The 25033-nt window shown below is 49.8% G+C and overlaps 1 protein-coding gene across 3 annotated transcripts in view; it reads left to right on the top strand.

Moving 5' to 3' along the window:
- The window catches only part of NTHL1 (nth like DNA glycosylase 1), a 275635-nt gene that overhangs the window by 165428 nt on the left and 85174 nt on the right, over window positions 1-25033 (top strand). For all 3 annotated transcript variants that reach the window (XM_069647325.1, XM_069647327.1, XM_069647326.1), the window contains one exon: window positions 21477-21636. In XM_069647325.1, the coding sequence (XP_069503426.1) occupies window positions 21477-21636 (160 nt within the window). The remainder of the gene's footprint in view (window positions 1-21476; window positions 21637-25033) is intronic.

The raw sequence follows: 25033 nt of genomic DNA, 5'->3' as shown, positions 1-25033 counted from the left end.
GAGGGTCGGGAATAACCGCATTAGGTGTCTATAGGGGTCTCTCACTCTCTCCAAGTTTTCAGGGTTCTATATATATTAAGTCATAGTTGCTTGGTGAGACTCCTCTAAAACAAACGATCCAAATGTTGTCCAATAGAAATCCTACTCTTAAACAGCCTTGATCCAATACTCCCCCAATCTAGTCAACAGAAAGCTCCAACACATGTCCACAATTAAGTCTAAACCTATTCTATGCTAGCACATTTCACAAAACCTCTCCTGAGAGCCTGGTGGTCCAGTGCTCCACTACGAGCCTAAAGACAAAGTCCTACCTTTCATCACCTGTGGACAGGGAGAATAAGAAGCTTGATGCCTGTGGAAGATATGTTTTTGACTCGGGCAGCCTGGGCCTTAGGGCCATCAACACCACATGTGCCTTGGACAAATGATCATTAGGCCTTTGGTCTGCTGTCTCGGGGATGCAGATAACCTCCCTGCAGGAGATATGAGGAAGGGCTTTGAAGCCCTAGTCAAGGATGGCAAGGAGGCGTTCCGTGAAATCCTTAATTCAGGCCTCGATATGGCAGTGTGGCCAGTATGATGGACATGCGAACGATGTTGTGGACCTCAGGTTTAGCCCTAGATGTCCAGGCTGTACTCCTGGATATTCTTAAACCGTAAAAACACTACTGTGCCCCCCTCATCCCGCGAGTGAGCCCCTTTGAAACAGATTTGCACCCCTCCTTGTGGCAGGCAGGATTTCCTGTTTCACCAAGGAGCGGGCTCTTGCCATGTCAGATGCCTGAGCCTTACAAGTTGTCCGCCAGGGATACTGTCTCACATTTGCTCAACACCCTCCCTCAAATCCATTCCCAGACCAATTAGTTATTGCCTCCAGACCCCTTTCTGTTGGAGGAGGATCGGCGGCTACTGGCAAAGGGTGCCATAGACTCGGTGACCCGCTCAGAACGAGTCAAGGGTTGGTACTCAGCCTTTTTTTGGTGCCAAAGAAGGATAATTGCTTACATCCCACAGCTCTTGAACCAGTACCTGCGCAAGGACAAGTTCTAGATGGCTACTTTTGCTCAGATACTTTAAGTCCTGCAGGACTGGATAGTCTTTCTAGATCTACAGGATGCCTACTTCCATGTGCCCATCCACCGAAAACACATGAAGTACCCGAGATCCACAGTGGGGCACTGCCACTGCCAATTCAAGGTCCTGCCATTTAGCTTATCTTCCTGAAGAAAACATTGATGATTTAAATTGTATTGTTTACCCTCTTCATTGAGACCAGGATTTGGTCCCTTTTTCTATCTAAAAACACAATTGCTGATTTCACTCTCTCCTTTTTCATAAATTCAGGATTCTTTGTCCTGTTCTTCCCTTCTCTTTCACCAATTCATACCTTGTTTTAAATGTTGTTTAGGTACTTGAAAGAATGACCCTTGGGTTTTTCCAAGGGCTGATATGCATTGTAATATTTGTTTTGCTTTAAACCTCTTCGCATTATTTGCTTTTCTTATTTTGTTTAAATAAAACATTCCAGTCTGAGTAAAGAATTGACTGTATTCAGGTATGTGTTGGGAGACTTCAATGTGATATCTAGATTGATACACTTATCAGTTGAAAATATGAAATAATTTAATGATTAATCACTCCAATTGCAGCCTGGACTCTATTACCATTTTTTTATTTGGTTTATCTTCAGCACCCATGGTTTTCACCAAGCTGCTGATAGTTGTTGCCGCTCACTTCAGAAGAGAAGGCATTCATGTCTTTCCCTATATGGACAACTGACTCGTCTGAGCTTCTTCACCAGAGCAGGTGTCAGCACACTTGTACCAAACGTTCAACCTCTTGCAGAGCTTGGGCTTCTCTCTGAACTTGAAGAAATCTCAGGTTTTGCCATCCCAGTCCCTTTGTTTTATCGGGGCGGTCTTGGACACTTGCCTGGGCATGCTTTCCTGCCTGAAGATCTAGTGGTGAATACCTCCAAGATAGTCCATGTCCTGCAATCACAGGATAGAATTCAGGCCTCATCCTCCTGCGCTTGCTGGGCTCTATGTCATCCTGCAGGCTGCACATGAGGTTCCTACAGTGGCTTATCAGTTGTCAGTGGTCTCAGTTTCAGGGACATACTTCAGACCTCCTTCAGGTCTCGCCAAAAGTGTCTAAAGACAACCTACTGAAGGGAGCATTGTTTCAACAGCCCTGGCCCCAACTGATGCTGGTCTTGGACACGTCCCTGAAAGGCTGGGGCCCTCATCTACAAGACCTGATGGTGAGCGAGACCTATGGCCTCTGTCAGAATGCTGAGAACACATCTATTTGCTAGAGTTGCGAGCAATCACAAGGGCCCTTTGTCACCTTTCTTTCTTCGGAACAGGTCAAGACTGTGCTGGTCCTGACAGACAACACAGTAGCCAGGCACTATCTCAACACATGGGGTGGTGTGGAATCCTTGCCTTTGTGCAGAGAAGCAATGTGACTCTGGTTCTGGGCAAATGAGAACAGCTTGTCTCTGGCGGCAGACCATCTGGCCGGCATGGAGAAAATCATCACAGAAGCTTGGAGCAGATTGACTTTGTCCTCCTACTAGTGGGAGCTCTGTCATGAAGTTCTGGAGGAGATTTTCTCCCACTCGGGGACACCTCAAATGGACCTTTTTGGTTCCAGTGTGAACTGAAATCCAGGTGGTTCTTCTCCAGGGAATTAACATGAAAGGGAACTCCTATAGAATGCACTGATGGCCGAGTGGATCTTGATCTACTCTGAGTTCCCGTTGATTCCTGTCATAAAGCTGGTTCTCAGGAGGCTACGCCTGTTCATGTACACTATGATTATGATCACTCCGGACTATGCCCAGAGAAGTGGTACCCGGATTTGTGGGATATATCTATCTACCCTCCTTGGTGCCTTCCACGGGGAACAGATCTTCTTTCCCATCTGGCTTAGGATAAGAGGTGGAGATGCAGGAGCCTTGACAGTTCCCCTGAGCTAGATCTCCCCTCACCCAATCTGCATGCTCTGCCAGTCTCCTGAGGTGCCCCTGTCTTCTAAGCATGGTGGCGCAAGGAACATCAGAAAGTTGTCCGAGTAAGGTGTTCCCCAGGGGTCTAACCTCTCGCCCTGGCTTTTCAACCAATACCTGGCAACTCTCGCCCACTGCATTTTTATTTTCTGCTCAAATTTCCAGTGCTACGCTGACGACACTCGACTCATTTTCAGGCTGCCCTCGGCCACCTTCTCTCCCTCTCTCATCTCTGATTGCCTAACTGCCATTCAAGATTGGTGTGCCGCCAATGATCTTTGTCTGAATGCCAGCAAGAAGGAGATCCTCCTCATCGACACACCTTCACCATCCTTTCCCCTCACTCTCTGGCCGGCCTCCCTTGGCCCTCCTCCTACCCCATCTGCGAGACTAAGAACCTCTGGGTCATCTTTGACTCCACACTTTCCTTCTCCGCCCACATCTCTAATGTCTCTAAAACGTCAAACTTCCTACTGCACCTCCTCAGAGGGACTCTGCCTTTCCTCTCCTGCCCCCAGAAGCTCATGGTCTCCCAAGCTCTGGTTCTCTCTAGGTTGGACTATTGTAACAGCCTCTTTCTAAATCTACCTGCCTCTACTCTCCGCAACTAATCCAGAACAGGACTGCGAGACTTGTCCTTGGCCTTAAGCCCTGGGATCGTATCTCTCCAGCTCTGAAATCTCTCCATTGGTTCCCGGTGGATGCAAGAATTACATTCAAAACCCTCTTCATTGTCCACAAGGCTTTCTGGGCCATGGGCCCAAAATACCTTCAGCTATCCCTCCGCAAATACCTCCCCTCTCGAGCTCTTTGCTCCTCTACCTCTAATTCCCTCAGGATCAGTCATTTCGAGGGGATTGGGTCCTCCGACATATTCCATATCTATGACATGTAATCACCACAGCTGTGCTGCTTCGGAAACTTTTTCGGCGTCTGCGTCCTGCGTCGATGACGTCGATACGCCGTCGTCGAGGACCTCCTCCGACGTCCGACGTCATCCGATGTGATAAGTAGGACGCACGACGCCCATAGCCTCAGTTCCGTTTTTTCCGCGAACGTGTTGCTTCGTGTTTCTCGGTTCTAAGCCTCGACTCTTTGGAGTTCTGTTCTTTCTGGTTCTTCGAACCTGTTCGTTTGTGAATTTCCTTCGGCGATGTCTTCCACTTCGTCTTCAACCCCGCCTCCGGGCTTTAAGAAGTGCGGGGAGTGTGGGTCCAAGATGTCGGTGACTGACTCGCACGACGCCTGCCTCTGGTGCCTCGGGGAGGCCCACGACACGGATGACTGTATCGACTGCCAGTCGCTCACGTCCAAGGCCTTACGCGAACGTAAGAAGAAGTTGTCGGTAGGTCGGGTGTCCAAGCCCCGGAAGTCGAAGTCGGCGGGGCTTTCGACGGATGATTCGAGGGGTGACTCTCCGCGTCATCGTCGGAAGTCTCGTCGGTCTTCTTCTAGGAGTGGGTCTCGCCACTCCTCAGCCTCTTCGAGGCATTCTCGGAAGCGCCGTCACCGGTCGCCTTCCAGGTCCTCTTCCGAGGATTCTGCACGGCACGTCGGTTACCCCACCAGCCGTGCGACGCCGGTGGAATGGGCTTCCTTCGGGAAGAAAATGTTGGCGATTCTTGAGTCGCAGGGTACTCAGCCGTCCGCGCCCCCGAGTGGGGTCGGCAGTGTGAGGTCGAGAGACACCGCTCGCAAGAGTGGTCGGCACGAGTCACGGGAGCGGTCCCGTTCGGACAAGGAGGCTCGTTCTCGCCGTCCCCGTTCCAGGTCCCGGTCCTCGACGCGTTCGAGACCGTGTGCTCCTGTGAAGTCTTCGAGGAAGACATCGACGTCTGAGGCGTCGAGGGCGTCGACAGGCTTTCTCGAGGCTCCGGCTTCGAGGACGTCGTCGAGGCCGTCGACGGTCAGGTCGTCGAGGGACACGCTCGGGGCTCCGGCCTCGAGGGCTGTGTCGACGCCGCCGATACTGGAGGCGCTGCATCTGACGTCGACGCCGATTTCCTCGACGCCGATCCTCTCGGCGCCGTTGCCGATTCGCTCGACGCCATCGACGCCTTTCGTGTCGGAGGTGCCCCGTGTCACGGGTGTGCCCCCTAGGAAGGCTCTGGTTAAGTGCAAGCACTCTCGGGTGCCTTTTCGCCACCTGGAATATATTTCGGAGGCGGATGAGGATTCTGATGGCCTGGTTCCTAGTCTGGTGCCAGATGAAATTGTCTCGGGCCATAGTCAGTTTGACGATTTGAGGCAGTCACTGCATGATGCCAGTGGACTGGACACCTCTCCGGAGGTGGAATTTTGTGGGCCTGAGCCTGGCTCCCATGCCGATTCCTCGTACCGGCGCCTTATGGCTAGGGTGTCTGAGTATCTGGGATGGTCTGCTCCCCCAGGGGAGTTTGTGCAGGATGATCTGACGGACATCCTTGATGTTGGTCCCCCAACTGACCCGGTACTGCCGTTCCATATGGCTTTACAGAGAAGGGTGGCGGCGGCTTGGACTGCTCCGGAGAGTCTCCCGGCGGTGGGCAGATCCTTGTCGCGTAAATACCGTCCAGCCAGTAGCGACCCCTGCTACTTGACCAGGCACCCCACTCCGGAAAGTTTGGTGGTGCAGGCGGCCACGGCCCCGGCAAAGCAGGCGTCGTACCCTACCATCCCTCCTGATAGGGACGACAAGCGTTTTGATGGCTGGGCGAAGAAAGTGTTTTCTTCTGGTGGTATGGCGCTTCAGGCGGCCAACTCCATTTGTGCCTTGTCACGTTTCACGCACACTCTGTGGAACTGTGTTGCGTTAGCGGCTGAACGTATTCCCGAAGGGGATGAACGGGATGGTTTCCTTTCTATGGTCCAGGATGGTAAGGATGCCATGTGTGAGTCCGTTCAGTCGGGTCTGGACTTGGCTGAATGCGTCAGTAGGTCCATGGCGGCGAGCACCGTGATACGCAGGTTTGCGTGGTTGCGGAAGTCGGGGTTTGCTCCTGATGTGCAGTCCCGGCTCCTCAACATGCCCTTTGATGGTGAACACCTTTTTGGCAGCAAGGCTGACGAGAGCCTTGAGAGGTTGCAGACCTCAAAAGCTGCAGCGAAGTCGTTGGGCGCTGCAGTTCGCCAACCTCCGCCTTTTCGTCCTAGGGGACAGCAGTGGAGGGGTGGTTCCTTTCGCTATTACTCATCCTTCAGTAGAGCGAGAGGAGCTGGCAGTCATAGAGGCCAACGCAGGGGTACCAGAGGTGGACGACAGGGTACCCGTGGTGCCAAGGCCGCTCGGGCAGTTGCCTCTTTGCCCTCAGGTAACGCCGCAGCCGCTCCCACTCAGTCGTGAGGCCATGTCCCATGGTTCGCCGGTTGGGGGAAGGCTGGCGCAGCATCTTGTAGAGTGGCAAGCCATTACTTCAGATGTGTGGGTTCTGGAGATCATAACCCACGGCTACTGTCTTCCTTTTCGGCACAGGCCTCGCGACAATCCACCGGGGAACCTCTCTTTGCAGAGTCCGGATCCGCTCCTTGCGCAGGAAATTCAAGCCCTGCTGGAGAAAGGCGCCATTGAACTGGTGCCTGTAGCGGAGAGGAACAAGGGATGGTATTCCCCTTATTTTTTGGTTTCGAAGAAAGACGGGGGATTGAGACCCATCATGGACTTGCGCGGTTTGAACAAACTCCTCAGGAAGGACAAGTTCAAGATGGTTACTCTCTCTCAAGTTCTCCAGGCCCTTCAGCTTCAGGACTGGTTGGTGTCACTCGACCTCAAGGATGCTTACTTCCATGTGCCGATCCATCCCAAGCGCAGGAAGTACCTGAGGTTCGCGGTTGGCGACTCGCACTTTCAGTTTCGGGTCCTGCCGTTCGGATTGACCTCCGCCCCGAGGGTTTTCACCAAGCTCATGGTGGTGGTGGCAGCGCATCTCAGGCAAGGGGGGATTCACGTCTACCCCTACCTGGACGATTGGTTGATCAGGGGGAGCTCTCCCGAGCAAGTCCTGGATCATCTATCGATCGCCTGTCGCTCCCTTCACAGGCTGGGCTTCTCCCTCAATTTCAAGAAGTCCCATTTGACACCTACACAGCGGCTCCAGTACATCGGAGCAGTGCTCGACACTTCCCTGGGGCAGTGTTTTCCTCCCCAGGTGAGGGCTCTTCACATTCGGCAGATGGTGCACAAGTTTCAGCATGCCCAGACGCTCCCAGCGTTCGTGTTCTTGAGGTTGCTCGGCCTCATGGCATCCTGCATTCTTCTGGTGCCAGAGGCTCGCCTGCGGATGAGATCTTTGCAGTGGGCACTCAAGTCGCAATGGTCGCAGTCCTCCGGCAGGATGTCGGACTCGATTCAGGTGCCGTCCTCGGTCGCCCGGGACCTTCTGTGGTGGGCCGTCGAAGGCAACTTGATGAAGGGGGCTCCATTTTGGCTTCCCTGGCCGGAGGTGACGGTCGTGACGGATGCATCCCTCACGGGATGGGGAGCTCATGCCAGCGGGCTGACAGTCAGCGGTCGTTGGTCTCCGTCGGAGTCCAGACTCCATATCAATCTGTTGGAGCTGAGGGCCGTCAGGCTAGCCCTGAAGGCTTTTCTGCCGTCTGTGCGAGGGAAGAATGTCCTGATCCTGACGGACAACACAGTGGCCATGCACTACCTCAACAAAAAGGGGGGGGCAGGGTCACTTCCTCTGTGCAGAGAGGCGATGCAGCTCGAGTTCTGGGCCATCCAGCAGGAAGTTTCGATCTCGGCAGTTCATCTAGCCGGAGCCGAAAACGTGACGGCGGACGCTCTGAGCAGGCAGAGCGCAATCTCTCACGAGTGGGAGTTGGCTCAGGAGATTCTCCTGGAGATCTTCGCCCTTTGGGGGACCCCTCAAGTGGACCTCTTCGCCTCCAGTTTCAACCGGAAGTGCGAAAGGTTTTGCTCGCGGGAATTTCCTCCAGAAGGAGCCTTAGGAGACGCGTTCGTGGTGGAGTGGTCATTCCCGCTGCTGTACGCGTTTCCTCCAGTCCCCGTCATCCCGCAAGTGCTGCGGAGGTTACGGAAGTTCGGTTCCCGGATGATCCTCATTGCCCCGGCGTGGGCTCGGAGGACGTGGTACCCGGACCTTCTCGACTTATCCATCTGCCCTCCACGTCGTCTTCCCTACCGAGACGATCTGCTCTCACGGGAGGGGGGTCAGGTTCTCCATCCAGAGGTCAGATCCCTCAACCTTCACGCTTGGCTTCTGAAAGGTTGAGGTATAAGGATTGGGACCTCCCTGCGGACGTGATGGAGGTGTTGCTTTCGGCCCGAAGGCCGGCGACAAAGTCTCTGTACCGTTGCCGTTGGCGTAAGTTCTGCGACTGGTGCAGAGTTCAGAATGTGGATCCTTTTTACTTTCTTTGGCCCACAGGGGCTTGCAAGTGGGTACCGTTAAGGGTTACCTGGCGGCGCTGTCCATCTTTAAGCGCTCGTCTGAAGAGTGTTCTTACTTTAAAATCCCTTTGATTTCACAGTTCCTGAAAGGGCTCACTAATGTGTTCCCTCCGTCACCTTTCCTGGTGCCCGGTTGGGATTTAAACTTGGTTCTTAAGTTTCTTATGGGTGCTCCGTTTGAGCCTTTACATTCTTGCCCTTTGAGATTGTTAACTCTGAAATCTGTGTTTTTAGTTGCGGTTACTTCTGCTCGCAGAGTGAGTGAGTTACAGGCACTTTCAGTTAAGCCTCCCTTCACGGTATTTCACAAGGACAGGGTTGTCCTTAGAGTTCGTCCTTCTTTTCTTCCGAAGGTAGTGACGGAATTTCATTTGGCCCAGAAGGTTGTTCTTCCGGCATTCTATCCTCCTCCGCATCCTGGTAAGGAAGAGGAGAGGCTCCATAGGCTTGATCCTAGGAGAGCTTTAAGCTTTTATGTTTCGCGCATGTCCCGGGTCAGAGTGGATGATCAACTCTTTATTGGTTACGCTGGAAAGCGTTTGGGGCTAGCTGTGACGAAACAGACTTTGTCTCGCTGGATTGTTTTGGCCATCTCGGAGTGCTACCGTTTGGCGGGTAAGGACCCACCGGCTGGTTTGCGGGCCCATTCTACCAGGGGTATGGCTGCGTCTACTGCCCTGCAGAGGGGTGTTCCTATTCGCAACATCTGTGATGCAGCCACCTGGGCTTCAGTACATACATTTGTACGTCACTATTCCCTTGATTCCATCCGGGCACAGGATCTGGCCTTTGGCAAGGCGGTCCTTTGCTCTGCTATTTTATTGGCTATTCTACATTTTGATTCTAAATTCTTTCCCTCCTCCTTGCTTTGGTACTGCTTTGGGAGTCTGTCATAGATATGGAATACGTCGGAGGACCCAATCCCCTCGAAGAACAAGTTACTTTCTTACCTGGTAACGTTCTTTCGATGGGATGGTCCGACGACGTATTCCATATCGCTCCCGCCCGGCCTTCCCCGCTGCAGAATTTCTTTTGCGATTGCAGCTTACGTTCCGCAAGGCTTTGTGTCTGACTGGCAGTTGACTTATGTCACACGTTCTGGGGGAAAAAACTACAACTGAGGCTATGGGCGTCGTGCGTCCTACTTATCACATCGGATGACGTCGGACGTCGGAGGAGGTCCTCGACGACGGCGTATCGACGTCATCGACGCAGGACGCAGACGCCGAAAAAGTTTCCGAAGCAGCACAGCTGTGGTGATTACATGTCATAGATATGGAATACGTCATCGGACCATCCCATCGAAAGAACGTTACCAGGTAAGAAAGTAACTTGTTCTTTTCAAAGAAATGAGCTGGGGGGTAGATCTGTCTTCGGCTGAGGCCTCCCTCTGGAACAGCCTCCCTGCCACTCTAAAACTTGAGGAGAACCATCTCCGGTTCCGGAAGCACCTCAAGACCTTCCTCTTTGCTTCTGCTTACGCTCCCCCTCTCCCGTGCTGATCTGTTTTCTCTTGGCACTGTGCACCTGGCCACCCTCTGTCCTCTAGGCTCAGGTACCTGCTCACCCTGCCACACTCCTGCACTGCCTCCGGGCCACCCCTTGCACTGGGGTCTGTGTCTGCAACTGTGAGTGACAGGTTCCCATACCAGAAGAGTAGAATCATTTGCCTGCTGTAGGGGCCTTTGTGTAATCTGCATAGTCACACGTCAGTACCTTACTATGGGCAACTTGAACTATTACTACAAACGGTGAGTACTTTGGCAAATCATTGTTGCCCTGCTACTTCACTTGGCCAAATAGTGTGCTACAGGACAAGTCATTCTCTCAGTATCATTGCTCCCTTATCATCATAAATTGGATGAACCCTTAGAAACAGGCCATTTGTAGATCGTAAGGGCTATCAAACAAATGAACAGGTCCCCCTAACATGCAGGCATCACACCAGGTCGGAAAGGCCCACGCCAGCTGCCCACTCCGCTCCCAGATGTGGTCTAGTGTGTAAGCTTGCGTGATTTACCATATTGTGTGATCTTGGGTCAGATCATTAACCTTCCAGCATTCCCAAGGTGGAAGCCCTTACAATGCAACAAAGTGCTGACACCAAGGACCCTTTTCTACCCAGACTAAGTGCACAAACTCTTATAACCAAACACATGCCTCACTTGTAATGTGTATGCTGCCTATTTATTATTTTACACAAAACATATCTTCATGCCGAGCAAACACCTTCCAGTATATAGGAGCCAAGCCTTTTGGCTTTGTCGGTGCTTGCTACTAGTAGTGTCCTTCTCTTGATCAACTGCAGGGGGTGGGGGGGTTGGGGGTTGACTGCCTGGCAATGAGTATGCAGGTTTACTTTCTCTTCCTGAAAGAGCAGTGTAGATTACGTATCTGAACCAACAAGTGCCGCGCATTTTGATAACTACGCTGATGCAAAAGGACTGCTGGTGACAGCAACTGATGACTTTCCATCATTGCCACCAGATTGAATGGCCTGAGAAGATGAAGTGAATATGATGACGTTGTCAACGAGCACAGCACGCAGCAGAAGCACCTTTAAAACGAAGAACCGCGTGTTATAGTGGTGTTTGAAATCGAATGTCGGCACTCTAAACTCAGAAATTGCAAATTTATTTTTGCCAAATTGGTAACATTTGCCACATGTATTATTCCCCAAATTCTAGACCTGCTCACTAGGTGAGATAAAATAAGTTGTAACCAGGACAGCTTTCACTTTCACCTCGCCTTGGATTAGATCAGTTGTTCATGTATCGAAGAGTTTATTCTAGTACATGCTTCCTCAGTGAATGGAGTTAGAAGCCAACACCGAAGGATTTATGCCGTGTTTCACTATCTGAAATAGTGCAGTCACAGCTATGACCGTTTTACATGGCATGGGGATATGTTTTGCAGCCTGCTAATGGTGGATCAATTGAGGTGAGAACAAGCTTTGTTCACAGGCTTCATTTTATTGATGGCTTTTGAAGGGCGCATGGGTATTTCTTTGACAGCAGCGTTTGATGTTCCTTGTGTCAGTGCACCACAGGGGGGCGCCTCCACCTCCAGTACTCACTAGAAGTGTTGTGTGTGTGGGGGAGGGGTAAGGGAAAGTATTAGGAGAAGCATGAAAGGGTGCATAATGTACAAAAACATTCATGTTTCATAGGTGCACACACTGCATTGTCCATGCAGGCTCCTATCAGGGAAAAAAGGTTAGATGCAGTGGAGCAATTAGAAGCACTTAAAGCTTGACAAGTTTGCTTATTGAGAGTTGACCCCCGCAGAAATATGTATGTGTACATTACTCAGGTGAGAGAGCAAGCTTCTTCAGCCAGACTTAAAAATGTACCACATTCAAAAACAAATGCCTTCCACTCACACAAACGTATGTGTTACCAACCCATCAGAAACCTTAGATATGGCTCTGCACTCCTCCTTGTGATTTCCCCCCCCCCTTTCATCTCCACCAGAATAGGAGGATCCTCTTTCTCCATCCAAGCTCCCACTCTCTGGAACTCCCATCCACGCAGCATCTTATTTATTGTTTATTTATTGGTAATTTGTAATGCACCTATACACAACTGTTTTGAGGCGCAGCAAGGCAGGAGGGAGGGGGAACATGTAGGAGAAAAGGTAATGATCCTAATAGGCCTTATGACATTCAGATCGTTTAAGTGCAGGGGGGAGGAGAGGGTGGAAGTGCAGGAACAGGGCAGAAGGGCCCTGAGAAGGAGCGTGCCAGAAGAGGCCAGGCGGACGGGGCCAGGGGGAAGCAGAGAATGCAAGGGAAGGATACACAAGCTAAGTGCAAGGTAAGGGGCTGAAATGGCTCAAAGGGTGCAGGCCAACCAGACAAGTGCAGCTGGGGGACCCGTGAGGGCATGTGGAGGACGATGGGTGGTAGAGGGTGGGTCAGGGGAGAACAAGTGCAGGGGTACACTGGGCAATGGGGGGCCTGGTGCCCTGTATGACTCTCGGAATCAGGCCGCCAGTCTATGGCAGATGGGGAATGTCGGAGGGGAGGGGGAAAGAACAGAAAGGGAAGGTCTTGACGAGCTTCCGGAACTCTGAGAGAGCCAGGAGGCCATTCCAGAGGGAGGCACATGCGCAAGAAGAGAGAACTACCCCCACTCTCTGCTTGGTAATCGTCTGATTTGCAGAGAGAGCTAGACGAGCGAACGGCTCTAGCAGGAAGGTATTTAGGGAGAGCGAGTTGGATGTAGCCGGGTCTCAGACCCCAGAAAGCCTTGTGGATGATGTAGAGGGTCTTGAACTTGATCCTCGCAGCAACCGGGAGCCAGTGGAGAGATTTAAGGGCTGGAGAGGTCCCTTGGCTTGAGGCTAAGGATAAGTCGTGCAGTCCTGTTATGGATTAGTTGAAGAGGGTCAAAGGGAGGAGTTAGGCAGATTTAGGAAGAGGCTAGTGCTGTAGTCCAGCCTGGAAAGAACCAGAGTTCTGGAGACATTGAGTTTCTGGGGGAAGGTGAGGAAGGCGAAAAATGCTTCTGTGTGGGTGCAGCTGAAAGTGGGCCTTCTTGGCCAGGTCTGTGATGTGAGGAGAGGAGGAGAGAGAGAGGAGTCGAAGATGACGCCAATGTTTTTTGCTTCACAGGAGAGTGAGTGGAGGGGGCCCATGGAGTGTGGCCAGAGTGTGGAAGTGAAAGAGGGAGCAGGAGTCCCGATGAGAAGGATCTCTGTCTTACTGGCATTAAGGCTGAGATCATTAGTAGTGCACCATGTCTGAATAGCAAGTAATAATGAAAAAAATCAGGATGGGAGATCAAGACATCAAGTTTCCGGATTAATCTATTTAATCTCAAAATGGTAACATACTGATAAGTATTTACTTTTTCACAAAGCAACAGTAAACGGACAAGTTTTTCACTTTACAAATGGGGGTACTGCTACGTACCAACCTCTTCAATGTTGAGGGTATTTTCCTCGCATTAGTGCACATTCTTTAGCAAACAATTAGACATTTTAATACAAAAACGAGTAAGTGCTGCCCAGGACTATTAGTGGTCCATGTTTTTTTTTTTAAACATAACACACAATAACATGTGTAACGCTTACCTGACTCCCACGGAGGCGCTGGTCTAGTCAGGGTTGCTGTGGCCTCTTCGAGCGTGATGCGCAGAACTCGGAACACCGACTGAACAGGACCCTCAAATCTTGCTTGTCTGGCCCGTAGGAATATCCTTCTGCAGATGAGAAAGGGGATTAACAGTCTGCAGAATAGTGTGCTTGCTCCCCGCTTCCCCCCTTCGTTCTTCTCTAACTTCCTCCGAAATCCCCGGTTGAAGCTCACCTTATGGTTTGAAAGGATGAACTCTCCATCCTGCTTCTGGTGCAGGGGCGCGTGTTTGTCCAGTTACTTCTCTGGTTTTCAGAACGGCGCTGGCAAAATCCACTTGACTTTTCCGAGCGGAACGCCGTAAGTATGAATATTACAAAAGTTCAAGTGTTGAGCCTCCTTTTCTGTTGCCTTCCTAACCTGTGATCTGTCCTTTATTTCAGGTGCAGAATGAAGGCGATGCGTTGAGGGATTGAATTACCGATGGTAAACTCAGGTGAGTTAGCGATGGGGGCGATCCCCCTTAATGTCTTTATATTCCTCCAGTAATGTCTTTTGTCCTTTCCCCATAGGGGCCGGGGTACCTGCCAATGAAGCGGCGCCGACCCGAAATGAGGAATGGTCCACCAACAGAAGGCCGGTAAGTGTTATGGCGGAAAATTAGGCCTTCCTCATATTTTCCTTCTGCTCACCTTTTGTCTCTTCTTCTCTCCCCTAGGCGCAGAGATGTGGCGACCGGTGCAGACAGCCGCGGTGGAGCCAGAAGAACTCCCGAGGACAGGTGAGTGAAGCGCGGCGCTGCAGCGAGTAACGCAGTGCTTTTAAATGAAAGTCTTTTCTCAGGAACGCTGGCGTGAAGGTTCCGGTTGCAGGTAAGAAGTTTGATTAAATTCTTGGTTTTCACCTTTCTCTTCACTTCTTTCCTTACAGGTGTTCCAGGATCGAGGCAGGCGTGGCTGGAGACCAGATGCAGGAGCAGACACGGTGAGCGTTCAGCTGCTTGGATGCAGAACAACGCGAAGCGTGAGCTACTGTCTGGGCGTGGCTTAAATAGCCCCCAAAGTAGTTCCAGGTAAGTATCCTTCCCTGGCCACGCCCGAGTGGCAAAATAGTCCCAATGAAAAAATAGTCCCTTTCAGGTTTCAGGGAGGCCTGAATCTTGCAGCATGGTCTGCATCAGGTAAGTGCACAAAACACCTTCCTTTATGAGCCTGGCGCCCATGGCGCCAGGACTGATGTCCAACATGAGCCTGGCGCCAGGACAGAGTCCAAAGAGCCCCTATAAGGGGCCGCTGGGCTTTTACCCGGGGGCATGATGCCTGCTCCCGGGGGTGCTGGGCCTGGCCTGGTGCTCCGGGGGTAGGCATCATGACACATGTGTAAACAGAAAAAGTGGGACAAGGCGTTGTGTCACAAATCGACACTGTAGTGTTTCGGCCAACTGTAGCGGTTGATTGAAGCTAGAGGTGGCCTTCTTCAGGATGGGGACGAAGGGTAACTCTGTCCCTGTGGTATCTGTCAGAGTGTAATAAAGATGTGAAAGGCTGCTATGATGCTGTTTGATCTCTGTAACGTGTTATTTATACTTTACAATACTTGTTAGTGGCTGGTTGGTGCCAAAAAATACACTGGAGAAGTGGATTACTGTAGAGCTTACCGTCAACGAGCGATGCGGCGGTAAAGCTTCTACAAAGAGTCCCTCAGCTTTTCATGGTGGAGACTAGTGGGGCGCTGTTATGAATACATTGCTTTGGAGATTCAAGAGTGTTAGAATCACTCTGGAGGTCATGGACACAATCTGTTTGCCAGGGTGTGGCGACGCCCACAAGTGGCGTGTTGGAACCACAGGTCTAGGAAAAAAGAACGGAAGAATGGCATATTATCCGCCAATGTAGATTAAAAAGACGTGGTGCCGAGTGTTGAAGCATGTCTAGTGACGATATAGTCGTTGGTGCCGGGTGGTGGCATGCCGCGGGTGATAAAGTAGCGTACGAATGCGTTGTCATTGCTGTGGACTAAATGACACATAGGAGGGTAAACGTGCAGGGGATCAGATGCGATTCTCGGTTCTGTGCGCATGGCAAGAGGATAGTGCCTAAATCCATGTCTGCACCCGTGTGGCTGGGGCGTGATCAGATCCGTACGATGGAAGGATAGTGCCTAAATCCATGTCCGCACGCGTGTGGTTTTGGGGGCGTGAACAGAACCGTACGATGTAACTTACTAGTCTTTACTGCAAGCGTCTGAATCTCACTGCGTGAACGGCAGTGTATACTGTGCGTTACCCGGGAGATAAGGCCGAAAGGAATATCGGAAACCCGCCTATCGTTCATCGCAGCCAATAGTGGTGCGCCAGATGGGCCAGTAGGGAGAGGGGTGTGCGCGTAAGGTGGCGCCCCATCAGAATGAAAGTGAAACTGGTTGGCTGCGGCTGCATACAGCGAGGTCCCTGGACCAATGATAGATGGACTTAAACTGGTGACAGTTATTGATTGGTCACACAAGTTTGGTAGAGAAAAGCACGGTCGTGTGGGAAAACACGATCGGGAAATGGAACACCAGGCCCCTCATGCCTGACGATGGTGTGTAATGCATGATGGGAATTATGGTCCTGTACGGGCGCCAAAGTCTGGAACTGTACAAAGCGTCTGTTATTTGAGCGCTCAGGAGGCAGGAGCGAAGAGTGCCCATATTTGAGCCCTATCTCTGAGTGAGGCTGTGTGCACACATATGGTATGGAATAATGTGCCAGGTTTGCAGGGTACAACTGGTGACTGGTTCCGACAGTTCATTAATATAATACGTGCAAGTTTCATAAAAAAAATATCTCGTTACACAACTGCGTTATTGGTGCAACAGTAAGGGTCACATCCATGTGAAATAAATCCAACGGAGTAAAACACAAAGTACATTTGATCCATTTACCAACTTAGTGCATAACAAGTGATCGAGTGATCTATGCCGGATATTCAGGTATACCTTAGGCATGGTTGTGATTTAGTGCGTTTTTCCTTCTATCAAGGCCCAGGGTTTTAAGTACGTGAAACGATGTGTACCAAGTCCACAGTGGAGTAGACAATGGGATACATGGACAAGGTATATTAAAAAAAACTAGGGACATGTGACTCGACCTGATGGGTCTACGCTGTCACCAAGCAGCCAAAACAAAATGATGGTTGGCCGTGAGTCAGGGAGTCCGTGGAACTAGAGTGTAAAAAATAAATTTGTCCTTGTTGTATGGCTCCTGGCAAAGAATCTCATGCGCCTGGTGTTGTGGGTTGATGCTTAAGCTGTAGTCAATTCCAAAAATGCCTCCATTTGACTGTGATATTCAGTCAATTTTTCACGGTGTCTAATCTGTGCACCCATTTTTGTCCCAATTTTGTCAGGGATAGATTGATGTCTCCACCTCGTTTTTGAGGGATCAGTTGTTGTATAATTATCCAAGTAAACTGCTCATTGGTGTGTCCTTTTGTGGTAAAGTGTGCAACAAGTGGTTTATCAGCCACTGCATTTTTGATCCACGAACTTTGTTCACCGATCCGTTGTTTGATGGATCTTGTCGATGTATATTAGGTCACAAGGGCATCTGATGACATAGATGACGAATTTGCTTTCACAGTTAGTATTTATGCCTGAATAGCAGACAGGCAGTCAGGAATGAGAGAGGAGGAGGCAGAGGAGGGTAGCTTGAAAGAGAGCTGTATGTCATCTGCACTGGAATTTAGGAGAGAAGGTGGAGATCAAGTGGGCTAGAGGGGCCAAGTAGATATTGAAAAGCCAGGCCCTGAGGAACACTGCAGGCAGAGAGTGAGATGGTGGAGAGAAAAGGGCCCAGTTGAACCTGGGAAGGTCGGTCAGAGAGGAAGGAGGTCAACCAGTCCAGAGCCAGGTCCGTATTGCCAAAGGTCTCACAGAGCCACTTTATCAGGGTGGCATGATTGACTTTATCAAAGGCTTAGGAAAGGTTCAGAAGGATGAGAACAGAAGGAGAGCTGGAGTTGAGATTAGTGAGCAAATCTTCACGGGGTGTTCTGGAGAGCAGTTTCTGTGCCCCTGGCAGCTCTAAACACAGACTGGTGGTCATGGAGGCAACCAACAGATTCATTGTGGTAGATAAACTGGGAGATGGCCAGCTTCTCCAAGAGTTTGCCAAGGAAGGGGGTAGTGGAGATAGGGTGGTAATTTGCTAGACAGGAAGGGTCTGCAGAAGATTTTCTGAGGAGACAGTGCACAAGGGAGTGCTTGAGGAGTGAGGAGAAGGATCCAGTGGCAAAGGAGTGATTGCAGAAATCGGCCAAGGCTGCAGCAAGGGAGACAATGGTGTCCTTGATAGTTCTGGAGGAGCAGGAGAGCACCGGTTTGGATGAGACTTTCATATAGCAGACTTGTCTAGAAACTTCATCAGGTGTTACGGGAGAAAAAGAGGGAAGCATGAGGGGAAGTGAGAGGGGGGCCAACGGAGGCCTGAGATAAGGTGAGGGAGAAGAATGTGGATTTTGAAGTGAGTGAGGAGAGGATGTCCTGAGTTTTAGAAATGAAGTGAGAGGCCAGAGAAGTGCAGAGGGCAAGTGAAGGCAGGGGAGAAGTGGAAACTGCAGTAGGGTTGGCGAGTTCCTTCCAGATTTTGAAAAGTTCAGCCGTGTTGTTAGTGGGCGGCTTGGAGATAGGCCGTCTTCTTAGAGCAGATGGCGTGTCTGTATTGCCACTTCCACTCAGCCACTCTGCATTTGCGTTTCAGACTGGCCAAGTCAGAGTCATACCACGAGTTGCACTTGTAGGCCGGTTTCATGCTGATCCTCGTGCCAGGGGCAAGGATGTCCAGGGTGTTGGAAATGGAGAGTTGAAGGTTAGTGAGGGCTGTGTCAGAGTGGGAGTCAGTGGCAGGGATAGGACTGGGAATAATGAAGGTGGCGGCAAAAGCGGCAGCTGACGCTTGCTTCATCGGTCAAATGAACGAGAAGGAGGCTGGCAGTGTGGGTGGAAGCTAAGCCCGGGGGCCCAAGAGGTCCAGGTGAGAGCGAGAGTTGAGGGTAGCCAAGGGGAGCAGGTTGCCACTTTTGAAGGTATTCCGGGGAGGGGTACAGCAGTGTGGTACATCAGTCAGAGGTGGCAGAGGAGCCAGAGGGACGATAGAAGTAGGGGATGTAGGAGAGGGGAGGGGGAAGTTTGTGAGAGACGGGAGACACCGATCAAGGAGGAGGAGGCTGGAATGAGAGCCCTAAGCCATGATAGTGCTATTTTGCTAGACATTAATGAAGACCCTGGAGGAAAGGAAGGATGCCAAGAGTACTTCCCAGCGGATGCCACCATTGATAGAAGAGAGGGGAGAGTAAAGAGACAATGTGGGGAACCCAAAATCTGGAGAAGGAACGATAAAGAGGATGTCTGTGAGAGTCTGCCTGGAAGAAGCGTTGACATAGACGTCATCAATGGGCAGGCGAGGGTTGGAGACCAGGAGATCCTTCTTGAACCTTTTTATTCCAGACTTTGACCGAGGGGTAGAAAAGGTGATAGAGTAGCAATTAGAGAAGATAGGGGAGATTGAGAGCACCATTGAGGAGAGTGCAGGGAGAAGGAAGGGGGTGTGGGAGAGGGAGGAACTGCAGAGCACGACCCAACTAGCCACACAGCAATGCAACGATCAGGCCAAGAGTGAAAGGATGAGGCAAAGGTTACAACATACAGCAGAAAAACACATCAGTTAAGAGGTGAGAACAAGATCAGAGAGACAAGAGTGGGCCAGGAGCAGGGAGTCAACAAATTAAAAACAGTAGTAATTGTAAGAGCACACATATTTGACTTTCTACAGGCGAGGAAAAGTATTTTTAAACCCAACCAGCAGTTTACAAAAATAGGCAGATTTGACTTTCTATGGGCGAGGAAAGAGAGGGGACTGTGGAGTGCAGGCAGGAAGAGCAAGATGCAGATTAAGGTAGAAGGCATGTGTGGAGAAAATCAATAATGATGGAGGCCAGTATGTATGGTCCTTGAACAAAGCAGCAAGGCAGGATGTCAATAAAGTTGTATCCTACTAATATGAAGGAGTGAAGAAGACTGGGGCGGGGGTGGAGGGGAGGATTAGGCATACCATGGTCCTAAAGAGATGTAACACGGGAGGGAGGACAAGGAACTGGATGCAGCGGGGAGACAACGAGTTGGGAGGGATGGAGGCAATGGCTGGACTCAACTGCAGTGTGGGGTAACACAAGAGGCCACATAAGGGGGAGCGCTCTGCAAGGAGGACAGGCAGACCAGCGAAGTAGGGCCCTGTGCAGATGCTCGCAAGAGGCAATGAGTGAGTCAGAAGGAGGGGAGGAGTTCCTTATTAGCTCTGTGTGGCGTGCTTGGGAATAGCCACATATATGTACTCCTTGGGATCGGCAAGCAGAAGGTGGGGGCTCCCTCTGGCCCCTACAGAGCCCGGACAGGCCCAGACAGGTTCTACAAGGACCTTCTAGGTGGCCCTTTAAGGGGGCCCAGCATCACCTGCTGACTCCTGGTCAGGCCGCAATTTGATGATGAAACAAACCAATGAGGCGGTCTTCAGCACAACAAAGATGTTCCCAGGTAGAATGCAGAACTCGGTTGCCAGTTCCATGCAGTCTGGGGGCTCATGGGCAGATAAAGTTAGCCCAGGTGGAGAAAAAAAATGCTGCGTAGTGTACCACCTCTGCTTCAGGGAGGCCCTAAAAACCTGACTCTTCTCTCCTGCAACCTGACAAGCTTTTCCGACTTCACGCTTACATTCATGACACCCAGGCCGTGATACTCTTTGCCTCCCAAGGACATCTCCAGAGCAAGGTAAAGTATAACTCTGGGCAGACCGGACGATCAGATTTCATGGCCACATCAAAAGCAGAGTTCCATCTGGGGTACATGCTTCCACCTCCATATACCAGTCTAAAACACAACGCACATCATCTCTGCCATCAGAACGCAGCTAAGTCAGACATCAAATATTTGGTCTAGCTGGACACTTAACAAGTCTCCTGCACTCGCTCACTCTCCCGACCCACTCACAGCACCCATCTGCCTGCCTGATCAACATGGGTAGGTAACTGGGGTTCAGCCATTCCACCCAACTTCCTTTTGGCCAAATGCACACACGCATTATAACCTCTCTGACAATTCCCCCATACCCAAGGGTGTTCCCCGCCACAAGCGTGTTGAGGCCATACTAATGGGATAAAGGCGCTTTATAAATGACAAACTACTACTACACACTAGACGTATTGTGTAGACAAGAAACCCCAGCATTTACTACTGACAAGGTAAAACATAGTTAATTTAACATGGGATCAAACAAATAGTAAACTACACAGCAGTTTTAGTGAATCCCAGCATATTATAATGTACAATATCAGCAGTACGATATAGGTTTTCTCAGTATCAGTAGTAATTATTTCGGTCAGCCCTCACACTGTCGGGCCCTGTGCAATCATTGCATTTTGCCTTTATTGTGGCAAGACAAAGTAAGGACATTTCGTCTTCATTCACACAAAGCACAAAAGCAATGACCAACTCAGACATGCAGGTGCTTTTTCACCGGGATGGTCCAGGAATATGTCCTTTACTTGAGGATGGCAAGGACATTTATATGTATGTAAGCGTTGTCTAAAGAGAGAACATAGCTGGGAAGCACTGGAGTATTGTTCAGAAAGTGGTTCTAGGGTAAGAAATGCTTTTAGGATGGGAAACAATATTAACCATGTGCATTACCTTGTTTTCAAAATTCCCTATTAGGCAATACTCCCAGGTCCTTGCAACATCAGCGGGATTTGTTGTCTTATTCTCAAAACGAAAGGTGGGATTGGAAGTACATCGCCACCAATGTCGCCTTTGGCTGGCCAGAGTTCTCTTAAGTGCGATAAATTGTCAGTATTCGCAGTGTATTTGACCAATGGGTGTGAGCCGGTTTTGGGCCAAAGTGGTTCAACATTCCGAGGCATGGCATTGCTCATGCCAGTGCTATTTCCATTGTCATTTTACAGAGCAAAGTGAAGTATATCAAGCAGACCACAGAGATCCTGAAGCAGCAATACAGCAGCGACATTCCCGATAACCTGGCCGACCTGGTGAAGCTGCCGGGAATTGGACCGAAGATGGCTCATCTGATTATGGACATCGCCTGGAATAATGTGTCCGGGATCGGTAGGTTGGGTCATAGAAGACGGATCTGGTGACTGATGCAAGCTTTACTTTTTTCTTTGTGTTTTGTATATCAGTATTGGGGCAACGCATGACCGAAAAGGGATCATTTGGACCTGAATCAGTTAGATGGATCGACTTTTGTTGTGAAGAATTGCACTAATGTGTAATGCAGGTGATATTTGTCTGTGAAGTTCAAGATCATTATGAATTGGGATTCAGCTTGGCGATGATGGTGATAGCAGCATGTACAGGGCCCACACGACCGTCCTACTAGAGTTTCTGTTCCTGTTTATATGCACTGGCCATGCTCCTGAATCTGGTTTGTGCTATTTCTTCTGGTGTCAAACACAGGTTAGTCATTGTGCAACATAATGCCTCCCCTCCAGCAGGAAATGACATTATAAATGCTTTTTAAGTTTTATGAGGTGTGATGAAGTCCCCTGCCAGGTTTGAAGACTGACAACGTGTTGACTTAGGCGGCTGGGTGCTACCCCAAATCAGTGGCTGTTGTGCCCGAGGGTTGTAGGGCGGAGGATTGCCTGTCCACTCCACCTTGGTTCTTTTCACTTGGCAGGGGACAATCACAGTGGCCCATCACAGTCCTGTCTTAAGGGTCTGGACACTCCTCACCACACCAGTCTAGAAGGACAGACCACCACTAAAGAAATAGATGTGGCCAAAAATTATTGTTAGACCATGCAGGGCAATATTTGTGCAACCCCATCTCTATTGAGGCAGCCTAAGGTTCACAGTCTGGCAGCATACAAACAGCCATTTTGGAGAAGTGTATTAAGGAAAGACAATATACAGGAAGTCACAGCGATCAAACATAGGGATGGCTTATCGGCAGCCATCTTGGCTGTAGCGAGGTATATGTAACCCCTACACTGCTAGGGCCTCATTGCTTTCCAATAGAAATTAGGATGTATGTATACAGGTCCCAAGGGCAGTCAAAGGGTTAGCGAATATGCCAAACAATTTCCCATAACAATGGGCTGTCAGATGATGCACTGTATGCACAGCTAAGAAAACGATATACCTCAGACAACAATGTGCGTGGAAAGGATATATAGTGTGACCAAGAAATGTAGTTAATGTGAAATCATAAACAAAGCAAAGTCAAATATAATGTCCATGCAGGTACTGCCTGCCAGAAACCACATTTGCGTGACAATTTATGTATTTATTTATTTATTACATTTATATAGCGCGCAGGCTGCCCAGGGGCATTGTGGCGCCGTTACTTGTAAGGGAACTTAGTTACAGGTACATGTTGTGCCTTGGGTTACAGTGAGGCCGGTCCCTGAGTTAAGCAATAGGGAGAATCATCCAGCAAGGTACATCAAACACCATAGTACATCATACATGTTAGTCATTAAAGTTTGAGCATTTGAGGCTCGTTAGGTGAACAGGGTAGTTTTCATGGCTTTGCGGAAAGCAGTCAGTGAGGGTTCAGCTCGCAGTGAGGTGGGAAGTGTGTTCCAGTGTAGAGCAGCAAGGTAAGGGAAGCTGGCGCCACCTGCTCTAACTCTTTTTACCCTGGGTACTGAGAGCATGTTGGCATAGGGTGTCCTGGTGGGTCTTGTGGAAGCGACCGGGTGGATTCTTTGGGATAGGTACGCTGGAGCTGAGAGATGGGCACATTTGTGGGTGATGCTTAGCGCTTTGAATATAATCCTTTCCTTTGTGGTGCTGCCGACACGTGTTTCGACCTTCCTTCAGGTCTTTATCAAGGCTGTAACCAAACAATTTACTTTAGAGTTGATGAACCAAGCAATATATCCCTTCGCCCAACAGGAGAGCTATAACTAAAAAGAATGCTCCCGGTGGGTCGATAAAAAAAACTATCCAGGTTGACTGCAGCTGCCACAATGTAGCTTGCGGACCTTGATAAGGGAAGCTTGAATGCAAAAAGGAACGTGTATTCAGCGTATTACAACAGGTATTCAAAAATCAAACGTGTGCTTATTAACAGGAATGGTAGTGTCACCTCTCGACAGCCATGTGGTAGCAATGACACTTGACGTGCATAAAGTCATAAAGATTGCGCGTGAGTGCATCTGTGAAACAATCCATGTAGCAGAAGCCTTTTCGGCTCTCTCTGGCTTCCACAAAAGCCAGAGAGCTGCAGAAAGGTGTCTATAAATTGTGACATTTCTTGGTCACAATATATATCACAATATATATCCTTTCCATGCTCATTGTTTGGGGTAAACCGTTTTCTTAACTTTACCTTGTTGGATCCTCAGGGATTGGGTCCCTTACTCTGACACACGCTGCAGGAGTCATATTCTACACTCATAATATGTTTCAAGGACGAGTGGTTGTATAGTTCACAGCCCTCCTCTTTGAAGTATTACTTTATGCACAATCTTGCATGGCAGTATGACCCATTTAGCAAGCACAGTCGTTTAGTACACTAAACTCTAAATAATATCAGGTAACTGCCAGGGTTTCGTTCATTGTTAGGGACTTTTTGCTGGTTAGTGCCAAATAAAATCCTCGTAGCTCTCATCATGGTGCGATTTAGGCTATATTAATTCTGACTGTAGTTGTTAATTTCTTGCCACTCTATATCCAAGTCAACAGTCATGTATATTGGAGTGTATGTTTTTATGAAATTTGCAATGAGCATTTCAGAAATTCAACCAAACCGGAAGGTGCCACTGACTGTTGATCCCTATGTGACATTACAGAATCCAGATAATTGAGAGAAAATCCTACCCAGAGTCCCACAGTTAGGGGAGGTAATTCTTACCGGCAATTGCAAAGAAGAACCCCTATGGCTGGGGGGCAGGGGGGGTGTGAGCTATGAGTTTTCACCTGGTATGCACTGGAGAAACCAATAGGCAAAAGGTATGCGATACAGGGTTTGTCCTGTTTATCAGTTTTCACAGCCAAGGCAACTGCAAGGACAGAGATGAATGCAAAGGCTCAAACCAAAAACTACAACCAAGGCAACGACAAAGATGTGTGCTTGTGCACTAAAACCTTAATGGGAGTATACGTAATTTTTGACACCCTACATATTTTGGGCTCCCAGGTAACTAAAAACTAGACTGAGAATTTGACTCATGGCATGAGGCCCTCATGGAACGTTCTATTCCTTCCTTTTTCTTGAAATCTCACTTTTTCATTTGGGTCCACTCCCAACAGCTGTTTCTCATGGCCCTCTCCATAACCTAAATCATGGGGAAATGGGCCCTCGAGTTCTTCGTAACCACCATCCGGTGAGCCTGTCCCACTGAGCCCGGAAATTACCAGCTCACCCTGGAACACCTGACTCTGCAGGGCAGGCCGCTAGCGGAAATGAGCAATTCATTTTGGGCTATTTGTTACTGCCATGAATAGGCCAATTGAGTCTATTCCGCTTTTGTTGAGGTCATTACTTTCCCCA

This window comes from Ambystoma mexicanum, chromosome 2q (assembly GCF_040938575.1).
Source record: "Ambystoma mexicanum isolate Mex_15411 chromosome 2q, UKY_AmexF1_1, whole genome shotgun sequence".
In the NCBI taxonomy this organism is placed as follows: Eukaryota; Metazoa; Chordata; class Amphibia; order Caudata; family Ambystomatidae; genus Ambystoma; species Ambystoma mexicanum.
The sequence above is the reverse complement of the archived record's forward strand: the minus strand, read 5'-3'. Positions and strand labels throughout refer to the sequence as shown.